Source organism: Macaca nemestrina, chromosome 14 (genome assembly GCF_043159975.1).
Source record: "Macaca nemestrina isolate mMacNem1 chromosome 14, mMacNem.hap1, whole genome shotgun sequence".
In the NCBI taxonomy this organism is placed as follows: domain Eukaryota; kingdom Metazoa; phylum Chordata; class Mammalia; order Primates; family Cercopithecidae; genus Macaca; species Macaca nemestrina.
In genome coordinates, this window is record NC_092138.1 from 47,308,089 (window position 1) to 47,324,467 (window position 16,379).

The 16,379-nt window shown below is 35.6% G+C and overlaps 1 protein-coding gene across 3 annotated transcripts in view; it reads left to right on the top strand.

The window, feature by feature from the left end:
* Positions 1-16,379, top strand: part of LOC105489076 (centlein) — a 514,234-nt gene that overhangs the window by 487,934 nt on the left and 9,921 nt on the right. For all 3 annotated transcript variants that reach the window (XM_071077831.1, XM_071077829.1, XM_071077830.1), the window contains exons 24-25: positions 6,676-6,861; positions 9,360-9,437. In XM_071077831.1, coding sequence (XP_070933932.1) covers positions 6,676-6,861; positions 9,360-9,437 — 264 coding nt within the window. The remainder of the gene's footprint in view (positions 1-6,675; positions 6,862-9,359; positions 9,438-16,379) is intronic.

A 16,379-nucleotide genomic window follows, 5' to 3' on the forward strand; every position in this document is an offset into this window, starting at 1 on the left:
GAGTTTCTGCTGGGAGATCTGCTGATAGTCTGATGGGCTTCCCTTTGTGGGTAACCCAACCTTTTTCTCTGGCTGCCCTTAACACTTTTTCCTTCATTTCAACTTTGGTGAATCTGACAATTATGTGTCTTGGAGTTGCTCTTCTTGAGAAGTATCTTTGTGGCGTTCTCTCTATTTCCTGAATTTGAAAGTTTGCCTGCCTTACTAGGTTGGGGAAGTTCTCGATGATATCCTGCAGAGTGTTTTCCAACTTGGTCCCATTCTCCCTGTCATTTTCAGGCACACCAATCAGACGTAGATTTGGTCTTTTCACCTAATCCTATATTTCTTGGTGGCTTTGTTCATTTCTTTTTACTCTTTTTTCTCTACATTTCTCTTCTTGCTTCATTTCATTCATTTAATCTTCAATTGCTGATAATCTTTCTTCCAGTTGATCGAGTCAGTTACTGAAGCTTGTGTATTTGTCATGTAGTTCTCGTGTCATGGTTTTCATCTCTATCAGTTCTTTTAAGGTCTTCTGTGCATTGATTATTCTAGTTATCCGTTCATCCATACTTTTTTCAAGGTTTTTAGTTTCTTTGCGCTGGTTACATAGTTCCTCCTTTAGCTCTGAGAAGTTTGATCGACTGAAGCCTTCTTCTCTCAACTCGTCAAAGTCATTCTCCATCCAGCTTTGTTCCATTGCTGGCAATGAGCTGCGTTCCTTTGGAGGGGGAGATGTGCTCTGTTTTTTTGAATTTCCAGCTTTTCTGCACTGTTTTTTCCCCATCTTTGTGGTTTTATCTGCCTTTGGTGTTTGATGATGGTGACGTACTGATGGGGTTTTGGTGTGGGTGTCCTTTCTGTTTGTTAGTTTTCCTTCTAACAGTCAGGACCCTCAGCTGTAGGTCTGTTAGAGTTTGCTTCAGGTCCACTCCAGACCCTGTTTCCCTGGGTATCAGCAGAGAGGCTGCAGAAGAGAGAATATTGCTGAACAGCGAGTGTTGCTGTCTGATTCTTGCTCTGGAAACTTCGTCTCAGGGTGTACCCAGCCGTGTGAGGTGTGATGTGTCGGTCTGCACCTAGTGGGGGATGTCTCCCAGTTAGACTACTCAGGAGTCAGGGATCCACTTAAGCAGGCAGTCTGTCCATTCTCAGATCTCAACCTCTGTGCTGGGAGAACCACTGCTCTCTTCAAAGCTGTCAGACAGGGACTTTTACATCTACAGAAGTTTCTGCTGCTTTTTGTTTAGCCAAAACAATCCAAATGTCCATCAAGAGATGAATGGATAAAGAAAATGTTGTATAAACAACAATTGATTACTACCCTTAAACAAAGAAGGAAATTCTGCAATATGCGACAACATGGATAAACTTTGACAGCATTATGCTCAGTGAAAAAAAGCCAGTTACAGAAAGACAAGTGCTGCATGGTTCCACTTCTGTGAGTTTTTACGATAGCCAAATTTATAGAATCGAAGAGTGGAATGGTGTTTAGAAGAGATTGGGGTGACTGAGAAATGGGGAATTTTTAATTAATAGGCATAAAGTTTCAAGCAAGATGAATAAGCTCTAGAGATTTGCTGTACAACATTGTGCATATAGTCAACAATCATATACACTTGAAATTTTGTTAATAGAGTAGATCTCATGCTAAGTATTCTTATCACAATAAAATAAGAAGAAAAGAAAAATTCATGAAGGAAATAATTTACTCTAGAGAGAGCAAAAAAGATAGAATTACATGACTGGTATAAATCCAAATATACCAATAACTACAATATAAATAATAGAGCTGAAATGTATCTTTTGAACAAAGAGGAAAGAAGACAGACTATGATAAAAAACAGATGCATTTAAAATATAGTTATCCAAAAGCTTTAAAAATGAAAGAATTTAAAAATATGTTATCCTGGGACTAGCTTGTACCACAACAGTCAGTTTTGTATGTCTCTTCCCAACTTCTTATTCATGTTGGTTGCTTGAAATCAATCATGGTACGTATATTTATTTCACAGAAATTGGCCAGGCATGGTGGGTTCATGCTTGTAATCCCAACACTTTGCAAGGCCAAGACAGGATGATCACTTGAGCCTAGGAATTCAAGACTCTACTGAGCTATGATTACACCACTGCATTTCAGCCCAGGTGACAGAGCAAGATCCCATCTCTGAAAAATAAAAAAAAAATCTGTACCACAAAAATCAACGAACATTACAAGTCATGCTCTTCCCCCAACATCCAGAGAACTCATTTACCAGCACACAACTAAATATACATCAGATAAATGCTTATAAAAGAATATATAGCAATATTATTCCAAGACGAAATTAATGGCAAAAAGCATTAGGAATGACAAGAATGGATAGTTTGTAAAGAAAATGTAGAAATTATGAATGTTTATGTATCTGACAACATGTTAAGCAAAATTTGATGGAAATTCAAAAAAGAAATTGATGAATCCTTAGGTGTATTTGTTGTCCTGCAGTATATTTAATATGTACTATACTCAGAAATCGATAACTCAAGTAGAGAAAACATAAGGCTACTTTCTTTTTAAAGCCATGTGGAACATTCACAGAAACTGCTTACATCTTAAGCCACAAAATTTAACAAATTCAAAAACAGAAAAATTGTTTTAGCTATCTGCCTTGAACATGGTGTAATACAACTGTGATTTAACAAAATAAGTGGCCAAAATGTATCTGTCCACTTAAAAATTGTAAACCCTTCTATCTGATTTAGGGTTAAGGAAGAAATAAAAAGTGAGTTTGTGAACTGTTTCAAATTAAACAGCAGTGAGAATATTAAAACCTTTGTAATTCAGCCAAAATGTAACTTTGAACTTTAGATATTAGAAAAATAATACAGGCTGGGCACAGTGGCTCACACCTGTAATCCCAACACTTTGGGAGGCCGAGGCGGGCGGATCACGAGGTCAGGAGATCAAGACCATCCTGGTTAACATGGTGAAACCCCATCTCTACTAAAAATACAAATAAATAAATAAATAAATAAAACTTAGCCAGGCGTGGTGGCAGGCGCCTGTAGTCCCAGCTACTCGGGAGGCTAAGGCAGGAGAATGGTGTGAAGCCGGAAGGCGGACCTTGCAGTGAGCCGAGATTGCGCCACTGCACTCCATCCTGGGCGACAGAGTGAGACTCCGTCTCAAAAAATAAATAAATAAATAAATAAATAATGATAATAATACAAAGGAAATGTAATCAAGGAGAAGTACATAGGAATCTTAAGCTATGTGTATAATACACAAAAACAAATTGGTTAAGCCCTTGCCTAGACAGGGAGCCAAGCCGGCAACCTTGCCAGAGCCCAGCCTCTGGCCCTGCCCACCTTGAGACCTTGAACAGCAACCTTCCCAGCCCCAGATCCCAGCTTACATACCCACCCAGGCAGGGAGCCACACCATAGTCCCTACCCAACTATGGGGCACAGTCTGGACTCCGCTGACCAAGGAGCCCAGTTAGCAACCCCACCTGGCTATAGAGCTCAGCCCACAGCCCTGCCCGTATGCTAAGCACAGCCTATGCCCATGCCTGGGCAGGGAGCCAAGCCGTTGACCCTGCCAGACCCCAGAGTACAGTCAGTTACCTCACCTGATCATGGAGTGCAGCCTTTAGCCCCAACTGTGAGGTACAGCTGACAGCCCCATCCAAACAAGGATCTTGGCTAGCTGTGGAGTGCAGCTTTTAGCCCCAAACACTATGGGGCACAGCTGGCAGCCCCATCCAACCAGGGAGCTCAAGTGCAGAGCACATCAACAGCCTCACCTGGTCAAGGAACCCAGCCTGTAGCCCCGCTTAATCATGGAACCCAGCTTGCAGCCAGCCTGACCTGGGAGTCCTGTAACAACACTGACTAACCACACAGCAAAGCCAGTGGTCCTGTCCAGACAGGGAACTAAGCCAATGACCCCCACCCAACTGCAGAGTACATCTTGCAGCCCTGCGTCATCCTGGAGCCCAATGTGCAGCCCTGCCTGAGCAAGGAGTCCAACCAGCAGCATTATTTGACCAGAGAGCCTATCTTGGATGCCCCCCAACTGTGGATGGTTATGAAGCCTACCTGTAGCCCAATTGCAAAGCCTAACACATGGCAGCACACGGCCAATGAGCATAGCCTGTGATCCTGCCCAATAAGAAGCAATTCTAGAGCCCAGCCAGCAGCCCTGTCTGACTGCAGAGCCCAACCAGTGGCCCCACCTGACCTTAGCAGTATGGGCAGCAGCCCCGCCCAGCTAGAGAACCTGACAGCAAGTACTGCCTGCCTACCCATGGATGTTATCTGCTGGCCTGTTCAGATCCAAAGGCTGGACTGGCTGGTGAAGGACTCTTCCTGCTGAAGAAACCCTGTAAAGGCTGGAAGAAATGGCTGCTTCCTTAAATGTACAGACACCAATGCAGGGATACAGGGATTATGAAGAATCATGGGTAAATGACATAATCAAAGGAAAATAATAAAGCTCAAATAATTAACCCTAAGTAAATAAATATATAGAAACTGACAACAAATTCAGATTAGTCCTCTTAAAGTTCAGTCAACTATAAGAAAACATGATGGACAAGTAAAAGAAATTAGGAAGACAACACATGATCACACTGAGAGGTATTATATATAAGAAAGGAAAAGTAGATTAGAGGTATAAAGATTTAAAAAAGGAGATAAAGTTATCAGTCTTTACAGTTAGTTATTTGAATTCCTAGAAACAGTAATCAACTGAAAAACTCCTATAAAAATAAGAAAATATATGTAAAATAAAATGTCCAGAAATAAACTAGTTCTATAAAGAGAAAACTTCAAAACAGTCCTTTGAAACACAGATAAAGACCTAAACAAATGGAAAGGAATACCATGTTCTTTGATTAGGAAGACTCAGCATTCCAAAGTGTCAACATGATCCAAATAAAATTTAACATGATTGAAATAAAATTACCACAGTAAGATATTTTTAAGGGGCAGAGAATCTACACAAGCTGAATGTGAAATTCATATGAAAAACTAAACAAGCAGAAACACCAATAAAAATCTGATAAAGTAGGGTAATAAGAGAGAGATAGCTTTAGTCAATGTTAAAATTTGTTATAAAGCCTCATTAGTTAAAATATACTCAAATATAAAACTTAATGAATAAAAAGAGATGGAACAGAATAGAAAGTTCAGACACTGACATAAACATTTATGAAATCACTTGGAGAAAGATGGACTATTTGCTAAGTGGTGATGGGACAAGTGAGTATGATTTTATGTAATGATCTTCTAAATGATTACAAATGGATAAAAAAAATTTAACTGAAAAATAAAAAAGTAGCAAAAAAAATTGTGGTTTGAAAGTATTTTTTATGTACCTCATTGTGGAGAATGCTTTTTAAAGTATCCCACTAAATTCAAAAGTGAGAAAGGAAAAGATTCATTAATTTGAGTACATACAAAATTAAAATTATTTTTCTTTGACATCAAACAGTACTGTCAAAAGAACAAATAATGAAATAATTGAAATACATACAGTAGGCAAGTATAATTTCCCTAATACATGAAGAACTCCTGTAAATCCCTAAGAAAAACCAAAAAATGACAAATAAAATATAATGATTTCTTAAGCCTGATGCTCAACTTTGTTTATAATGAGAGAAATGAAACTTTAAAATGCAGTGAAAACACAAGCTACTCTGAAATAACATATTGGTATTTTGCTATTCGTGTAGAGAAACCGATACTTTTATACATTCTTTGTGGAGATATATATTAGTACTATCTTGGATGGAGCACAGGGATAGAATTAAGTAACAGCTGTCAAAATTATAGTTCTACACACCCTTTGATCCAGCAGTTTCAATTCTAGCCATATATCCTGGAGATGCAAAATTAATATCTGAGCACCATTATTTATTGTAATATTGCTTGTGCTAACAAAAGATTGGAAACAGCCCAAACATCTAACTAATCTGCTCTCAGCTCACAAAGCCATGTACTGAGGCCCTCTGTCCAACCAGATTAAGGAGTAACTTTTTGTTACCCACACATAGGTGTGGTATGGGCTAGCTTTTACTGATTTCTCAAAGAGGCAACTGAAAAGCTTGTGAAGCAATCCTTGATTTTTTAATGATTTTTCTTCAGTCCTTTATTGTTGTCTTGCCCACACATAATTTACCACATGTAACTGAACTTTGACCCAATTTGTGTTTCTCAACTTTTTCCAAAGCATTTGTAATCTAGTATAGATAAAATAGAAACAGTTCTTTCTGCAGTAATCTTTCATTGGTTTATGTAACCATTAAATGAATTATGCAACTGACCTGTTAAAAATAATATATGCATGTTGAGGAATAAATAGAACCTGATTCTTAGTGTTAGGTCGACTAGTGGAAGTGGTTGGTGCTGATTAAAAATAGCCTGCCTGCTGTAAGCATTCACCAAGCAAGATATCAGTTGGTGCATCTGAAAGAGGGATGGGGGACCTTTGCTTAATCCAGCAAGTTGGTTAAGTATTCATTGAAGAGAACTTTTATTGCATGCTGACGATAGGTAAAGAGCAATCCACTATATTCCAGAATAATTAAAACCAGAGTAATCCTAGTAAAAAAAAAATGATTTGTTAGTATCTTCACATTTTTATGTTATTACTGCTTTGTCTTCATTATGACTTTCATATAAGCTCAATTTCTTTCCAATATGTTACAGGCTTTGGCCAAAGAGTTACAAAATGATGTCCACGTGGTAAGGCGACAAATAAGAGAGCTTAAAAAAATGAAGAAAAACAGGGACGCCTGTAAAACCTCAACCCATAAAGCCCAGACTTTGGCAGCTTCTATCCTGAACATTTCACGGTCAGATTTAGAGGAAATATTAGACACAGAAGATGAAGTGGTGAGATAATTTAAATATTTATTAGTAAAGGGTTTATTACACATTGGACTTAAGTACATATTCTTATTCATTTTATAACTCTTAGAATTTCATCTTTAAGATAGTATTAATGATGGTAAGATTGTTAAAGTGCCAATGAAAGATACACATCAAGTATTAACCAACTCAAAAAGCCTTTAAAGAAATTTAACTGTATAATATAGAAATAAGCTAGTACTTATAACCTTTCAAATTACTTGTTATTCAATTCATTTATTCTTTCTTATCCTCCATTTTCTTTAATTTAATCATATTACATATCATGTAAACCAGTATACTTAATTAAGCTAGCTTAAATGGATTTAGTTAAGCTGAGTCTCCACTGATTTGAAGTTTTTTTCTCCTTGCGAGATTTTTTAAAAAGTGCCAAATCTATTGGCTTTCATAGCTAAATTCAAAATTGTTGTTCACCAATATATGCTTTGAAAATATATTGTTGAAAAATATTTATTGCTTATAATTGGGTAAAATACTTCTGTCTGAGTGAATTTATATGCATACAGGTATACTCTTTAATAGCATTTCACACCTCCTGGGAAAGACACTGCATTTTTGACATAGTCACTGCCTCATAAACAGCAGAATCTCATACCGCACAGTCTTTTGTGAAACATGTGTAGGGTGCTCATTCCTATCGTACTATGGCTCTGAGATTTAATTCATGAATATTAGATTTTGATCCTTTGGAATGCTAAAAGATGATGGCACTAGCAGCTTCTCAACAAATATTTGTTCAATGATAGACTTGGGTATCTGTATGAGATCATCCTCTGGGCCCCTCATCAGCTTCTGAAAGATCTTCTGGAATAGAGCAAATCTACAATGTAAAGATTTTTGAACTACCAAGAATCCTTAGATAATAGTTAAAAGGAATACTACAGGTATTATTTTCATCCAATGGGTGAATTACCAGTTTCTGCATTCAGCAGCTATGCAAAAATGTCTGTGACTTTCTATCAAATTCTAAACTTTGAAGTACAAGAACAATATCACATATAGTACCAAATATAAGACACATGGGAGTAATATTATTTCTGGCAAAGGTGTTAACTAAGCCTTATTATAGGCGTTTAATTAAAATATGTTGATTGATGAGAAACCTAACAAAAATTTAAGGGTAAGGCCTCTATTGTTGCCTAGAAATTTTAAAACACACAGATTTAGCACAGTGTCTCATGTGAGTATGGCTGTTTGCATGTATGTGTTTACACATACATGCAGTGATGCTAACACATGTACATATTCTGGAACACAGAGCCACCAGGTTTTCAAGACCAAGTAATCTCTAAAATGATGCATTCTCTGGGCTAAGAAATTAGCAAAAAAAACCCTCTTTGAATGAACAGATTAGAAAAGTTGTCCTCTTTGAGTATGTGAATTAGAAAAGGATCTCTCTTGATAGCCCCAAAGACTAGATGGTACACGTCTGTGAATAAATGGCACCTCTGCCTCTGGGCAGGTGGAGTCTGAAGACAGAGTACACAGCATTGTAACATGCATGTCACACACTCTTAAATCAAGTCCCTCCTGAAAGAGATATAAACACACTGTTCTAAGAGGGATAGGTACATTTTGATATATTTACTAGATTGCATTATAGACTGACCCTGACATCTTCCAGAGGTCCAAGGATTTGCCCAAGCAGAGCCCAGATCACCTGATTTATGTTCTTTACATTATATCGAACTGTAGTAAATTCACATCAGAAACTGTGATGGCCTATCTGAAGTGCCTAGCATGATGCCTGCCAAACAGTAAATTTCAACAAATAATAGTTTCTCACACCGTTCCCTTCTTGGAAAGTCTTTTTTTTTTTTTTTTTTGGTAAACTGAATTACAATTTCAAGTGAATCATCAACTGTACATGTGAATACATTTCAATTCCAGAAATATTCTATCATGATAATTGATGGGCTGAAAATACTTTGTGACCTACAGAACTTTAAGTTGGAGTGTTCTTTGCCTATCAGTAGATTATTGGATAGTTTGAATCAACAAGCATTTAAATATACCAGAGTCATGCCATGTTCTGTTCTGTTTGTAATGATAACAATTACTCCTTAGTTATCTGCTGACAAGTCAGATTTTGGAATATTAAGTTTTGTGTTATCTCACGAGGATCACCTGTAAATGATTCTTTTATATAACTCCATCTTATTTTTCACTTTAATTGCTTTCACCCCCATATTAGCCCCTAGTTTGAGCTCCACTGTGAAGGTAGAAATTAAATATTTCTGAATTACCGTGAAATATATAAATATAGCTATATCTTCCATAGTATGTATCTATAAATTAAATTTTAAAGAGCACGGATTTAAATATTACTAATTTGAGATGACAGACTGTTCTTTGTTGAATGTAATTCTACTGATATTACTCTAGATTTATTAAGTATCTAATAGTATAAACAAGTTCATACAAATTTAATTAACACCAGTGTTTCTATTTCTTTTCTTTAGGAAATTGAAAAAACAAAAATTGATGCTGAAAATGACAAGGAATGGATGTTGTACATTCAGAAACTTCTTGAAGGACAGGTGTTTCATTTTTCTGTTTCATATATTAAACTTCTAAGTAAGAATTCCAAGCCTTACATTTTCACCAGATGTCTAACTTTTTGTAAACACTACCCCATTATTTACTTCTGTTAGGTAAAGAAGTATTCCAGTAGGTAGAAAGGAAAGTTAACCCTCTATTTGTGCTTTTGGACTTAACAAATGAAACAAATGCCTTGGGATAGAGCCAACATGGGTCTTAGCAAATGCATTAATTAAATTATTGAGTCAGCCTCTGTGCTTGCTAGACTGAAAAGGATCCATTCTCTCAGACCTCTTAGGAAAAGAGATACTTTATTATGTGTCTTTAAAGTTAGTAGTTGATATGGACACCTGAGGAGTTCATGGGTTTCAGTGACCTTTTACTATGGACCTGTTTCCAGTCAATTCATGTTTTCCTCACAGCCAGACAGCTGTTTATTACTGTGTCTTCCCGCATTCTCTACAATATTTTCTACTGAGACCTCGAGCAGCTTGTTAGTGGGAAGTAAATATTGATTTGGCATCCTGTCAATGCAGAAAGAATGAAAAAATTTCCACCAGAGGCCCCTCAAACATTTTCCTATCGACATTTTCTGGGCCGAGTGGAAAGCTGCATAGAGGATGACAAGGCCAAGACGAGTTGAAATCCCTGAGGGGTCTATTGAGACTGCTGCTGTGACCTGTGTGATACTTTTTCTTCCCTTTCAAGTATTTTTTTAATACACATATAGTCTACTGGGATGCGCCCCTCTTGTAAGTGATCAAGGGCAGTTTATTGGCAGGTGAGAGCCCTGCTTTTCTAGTCATAGCCAGCTTTTGTTTTGACATCACTGACAGCATGTAATGTATTCTAAAACTTTTTCATTATAGTTCTTTTGGCTCAACCTAATTGTTTATTTTTTAAATGGACTGGAATAAATAAAAGCCAAAACATATTTGTCAAAGTACCCCCAAAATTGTCCTGTGATTTTAGAAAAGTCATTTTAAATGTTTCTATGTAAAGATTAAAAATAGAAACTGATATTAAATGCAATTATTTTACATTTATATTAACAAGTATCAGTTTCTGTGCTTTTGGTAAAGTCAAGAATAAGTAAATAGTATATAAACTATTCATGTTAGTATCAGTTTGATATATTATTGAGACGTTGTCTGGAATCACTTTAATAACAGTAGGTGATTAAAAATCATTTGCTTAAAGTTGTGTAAGTATAGATGTGCAGGTGCTAGGCAAGGCCTTATACACTGACTACTTGCTTTTGAGAACAGAGGCCGTTTCTTAATCGTGTGGTACTCCCAGAACCTAGCTCAGTGGCTGGCACACCAAAGAATTCAATAATGATTGTAATGAGGTTTTTCTTTTCAACTGGAAAATGATAAAAATAAACTTTTAAATGAATTTTTAAAATGTTCACTTCGTAAATGTGGCCTGTATTTATTTGAATTAGAAATTTTATCATCAAGTATGACTATAAAAATAATAAATCTATACGTGTAAAGCTTTGTTAAATTTTGCTAAAACTGTACTGACACTGGACCTGAGTTTTTTTGGTTAACACATGGAGAGGTATATACATACATTCTACATTAGCTGAATGTATGCTTATTCTGTCCAGTAAGTATAAAAAAATCCTGTTGAAAATGGCATCAGACTGCTTAATATTGCAGCTTGATATAGTGCCTTTTTGTGCCACTGAGCCTGGACTCTGGAATATAATTGCCAGGCAGTATTGATTTAATTGCCCAGGTTTATTTGTGGACTCCTAATTATTGACTGGAGGTAAATTTAATGGAGCAGCCTTTATGAACACTGGGAAACCGCTGCTCTTGCTGTTATACATAATGAACTGCATCATGTGCCTTTAGATCATTTTTCAAGCTAATTTTATTCCACTATGACAGTATGATAACATTTAAAAAGTCAAAGACTTTTTATTTTTATTACCGACATAGGTGGTTTTGCTGATGTCTTTGAATTTTGTGAGAGAAAAAACAGGTACTTCATTGGTTGCACTTGAGTGTCGCTTTATAATTACACCCAAGAGAAAAATCTATAAAATAGAATACATCTTTTTTTTAGCCTACTTTTCTTCTCTCTCAATCTGAGCAATTATATTTGTCCTGAATTTTAGAAAAGGTTTTCTTTGCCCACCAGTTTTTTTTAGAGTCTGAGTTGCACTCACAGGATTGTGTGGGCAAAAGTGTAATTATGTTCATTCATACGTTTTGTTTAGTTTATGGCTTATAGCTCCTATGAGCTTACATCATCTTCACATTGTGGATAACTGAAGACATTTTCTAAAAAATACTAATTAGTCCAATATTGATGTTTTGTTATTCAATTATTTTGACAAAATTATTGGAAAACCTCTCTTTTATGTCCTGTCTGTGTGTTGGGCGCTGTATGTGATCGAATCCTGAGATTATGAGGGCGAATCTGGCCCTGTGATTTTTGTCTTTTGTTTGATTGGGCCAGAGAATTGCTTTCTGTTAAAAAAATAATTTTTTTCTGCTTTTGTTTGATGGAATGTCATTGATAAAATATTCACCACAAAATAAAAAGCTGTTCTTCCATGTGGTAGTGTGGAACTAATAATGATATGATACCTACTGCTGTTGTTAGCTACAAGTGCATGAGAACTAAAAGGTCTAAAATTTTAACTTATATATATTTGATACAGAGCCCAAATATATGTCATTCTTTCAAGTAGTTGTGATGCTATTGGTAACTTTTTATATTTGACATTTCTCTGCACCTTACATTTGTCCCCAGAGATTTCTAGTAATCAGAACCACACTAAAAAAATTTTACTAAGTCTACTTTTATCTTTCTATGGCATAGCTGCCTTTAATTTCTTTGAACATTTTTATTTGTATAAATCTCTCTTTTCACATTGATATATTTTTTAAAACATAATTTATGGCAGAGACAAACAAGCAAATTGATAATTAAAGTAGGATGGGAGAAACCACCAAAATTAGTTTGTCTGTAGTTTAGGGAGTGGGAGAAAAGATAGAAATAGGCAACGTAGGCTGAGACCAAATTATAAAAGCTTTTGAGCAGGGTAGGGATGTCATCAGAGTTGTGCTTTAGAAAGATGCTTAAGAGCAACATTGTAGGATGGTTGGAGAGAGGAGACTGGGAGCAAAAAGGTGTTCTAGGTAAGGGGCAGTGAGAGTCTGGATACGGCCTGGCCATAGTAATAGAAAGGCAGGAGACAGACGTGATCTACATTATAATGAGTGGCTAGATAGCAGTAATGAGATTAGATGAAGGGGTCTGGATAGGAACCAAAAGATGGGTGAGTTTAATATACTATAGGAGGAGAGAAAGATGATAATATCTTTAGAGGTTTAGGGAACAAAAGAGGTAAAGCAGTTTTAGTTAAACAAAAGAAGTAAAGCCAGGCATAAAATGTTACATATTGTATGATTCCATTCATACAAAATGTAAAAATAGGCAAATTTATAGACAGTATGTTTGTGGTTGCCGAGGCTGGGGGGATATAGAGAATGGCTGCTTATGGATAGAATTTCTCTGAGGATGATGAAAATGCTCTGGAATTACTAGTGATGGCTACACAATTTTGCGAATGTACTAAAAATCAATGATTTATACACTTTAAAATAGTGAGTTTTGCTATGTGAATTATATCTCCACTTAAAACAGTTAACTCCTTGATAATGGAAAATATTACAAAAAGAAAAAAATAATACATTTAAAAGTAAATTTAATAAATTGCTTATTTCACAAGTGTTGTGCCCCCCACCATTAGCAGAGATTTCTTTAAATGCATTTGAACTTGAATTCTGTCTAGTGGCTGTAAATATGAGTAAATGATATAAACGATTTTATTTCAAACTCAGTAGTTTCTTTTCAGTTGGCACATAAGGAGATGTCCCACCTTTATACTCTAATTGGTCTTACCTGTTCACATATCCAAACAAGGAGTCAGTTTTTTAAACTTTGCCCACTACAAGACAGTGTTTATCTGTTCTGCCCATTCTGATCCCCCAAATTAAAATTATAATAAAGGTTATTTCTAGGCCTTTATAATACCTAAAACAGTCCCTTGTTCTTGTGACTTTATAAAGGCAATGAAGATAATTAGTGGAAATTAAGCTGAGCCTGTGCTCTGGAATCATTAAAAAATATGTGAATGAGTACCTTCTACATGCCAGGTATTATTTCAGGTTTGGAGAATATGGCAGTGAATAAAAGAGATAAAAATTCACTACTCTTATAGAATTTACACTTCTGGGGATGGAGGACAATAAATAGTTAAAATGTATAAACTATGAAATTTAATAGGTAGTTAACTTGAGTAGAATTATGGGTAGATATATTAAAATATGTATATATGTATAAAACAAATAATACGTAGTTATAACCAGATTGTGGGTCTTTACTAAGATTTCTATAAATACCCTTAGATATGAATGGCTAGAAAATGTGTCCTTGATGTTATGGTGTGTAGCTTTATTCTTTGTTATTTGCTAATCCTTTTTTAGGTTTCATTTTGTCCATTTTAGTCCACTTTGTATAGATCATTTTATTCTATTGGAACTATATCAAAAATTCTGTCTTTTTGCCTTCAGTTTTGGAGAATTTAAAGCACAGACATTGATCAGTGGCTTTTCTTTACCTTTAAATATCCCTATTCCTATTAGTTACTTCAGATCTTGCAAATGCTGAAATTTAAAACGGCTAACTTTCCCCAGTGTCCTCTCTGTAAAATATGCTTACCTTCTACAGAATGCCTTGCAGTGTGGCAGTGGGAAGGGTTTTATAAATCTCCCTGGCTTTTGTAAATAGAATATACTACTAGCCTGAAGGTTAACTGAAAGTTTCTCCTTGCAGCTCTGAAGCCATTTACTCTGTGGTCGTTTCCTGTGTTGCACTTACAACAAACGCATTCACAAACTGACATACTCACACACTCAGTCTGTCTCATCCATATAAGCCTACACACTCAGTAACCCACACAGAATTAATTCCTCACATTTAGATGAAGTAGCGAGAGTTTAAAATCCTCTACTCACAGCCTTGCGGTTTTTTTTTTTTTTTTTAATTTAACAAGGTAAGCTTACTTTCGTATCACTAGAATGTGATTAAAGTTAAAAGGACCCTTTTAATAAAATAATTAAATTTATTTGAATCTACACTATCAGTTTTTTCATGTAACTCCTTTTTCTTTTTTTCTCATTTTATCGTTTTCGTGTAGTTTTATCTCTAATATATATTCTTGTGCTATAGGAAAACAAAGAAGTTTATAATCAGTATTCTAAAATTAAGTCTCAACTAAATATAAAAAGATTTCTGCCTGGAAGTTCTTTATTAACAGCTAATTCAATTGCTGTATATATTTGAAGTTAGTAATACTATTTATTTAACAAACTTTTATCAAGTGCTGATAGTATGTAAAAGTGCTAGTCAGCATGGGAAACAAATGGGACAATTCATGTCTTTAAAAGACTTAAACTCTAAAGTAGGAAATTAATAAGTGTTAGGATGCAGAGAAAATTGTACACTTGTATGTTGCTAATGATAATGTAAAAGGGTGCTGTTATTGTGGAAAACGCTATGGCAGTTCCTCCACACATTAAGTATAGAGTTACTGTATTATCCAGTAATTCTGCCTTGGGGTATATCTCCAAAAGAATTGAAAGCAGGAACTCAAACAGATACTTGTACACCAATGCTCATAACAGCATTGTTCAAAATAGCCAAATGATGGAAATGATCCAAATGCCCACTGATAAATGAATGGATAAATAAAATGTGGTTTATGTGTACAATTTATTATTCAGCCTTAAAAATGCATAAGTACTGAAACATGCTACAATAGGGATGAACCTTGAAGACATTATGCTAAGTGAAATAAGTCAGACACAAAAGGACAAATACTCTGATTCCACTTGTTTGAGATTAGTCAAGTTCATAGAGACAGAAAGTAGAGTGGTGGCTGTCAAGGGCTGGTGGAACAAGGGGAATTATTGTTTAATATATGTGGAATTTCAGTTTGGAAAGATGAAAAAGTCCTAGAGACAGAGGTGGTGATGGTTACACAACAACATGAATGTAATTAATGCCACTGAGTAAGTGACTTAAAAATGATTCAAATGATAAAATGTTTGTCATTTCTATAACATAAAACAATTTTAAAAATCTAAACTAGGATTTATAGTCAGTATATGTGGGGACACAGGTAATATTCATTTTCATTATGATTTCTAAAACATTAGGAAACGCTTATTAATATAAGAGCCAAATTGGTATAGTCAAATATAGTATGGGACAGTTTTGTCTTCTAGATAGACAAGTTCCTTGAGAGCACAGTGAGTTATCTTTTACCTCCTATACCATGCTAAGGGAAAACAAAAAGTCAGTAAATTGTGCCCTAAAAATATGGATTACCCAGAGAAGCATTAAAATCACTCATATTCTTGCACCTTGAAAAGCCCATCCAATGTCACCTATTCTGTTTTTTGTAACTTTCGAGAGATATTAGCAAGAACGTTTTTCATCTAGATTTAGAACTAGATTTTTCCTTGACTGTAGAAAATAGAACAAGATACATGAAGCACAATGTGTAATAAAATCAAAACCCCATACTTAAAATGTTTGCATTGTAAAATGTCTAAGCCAACCACTCTTCCAGAGCATGAGCTCTGCCTTGTGGAATAATAGGAAACTCAGTAACTGCTGAAGAAATCCATTTTCAGCATCACGTGCCTGAGATTCATTCAGTTTCTCCTTATATTGACCAGAACTCTCTCTGCACAGTAAACTTACAATGGCTTATAGTCGGAAGACCTGGGGTTGCGTTCTGTCTCACGCTAGTATATGAAAAAGTTAGCTCAAGGCAAGTAACTAAAGCCTCTTTAACTCAATATCTTCAACTATAAGATAGAAAAAATACCACCTGACAGACTTGGAGT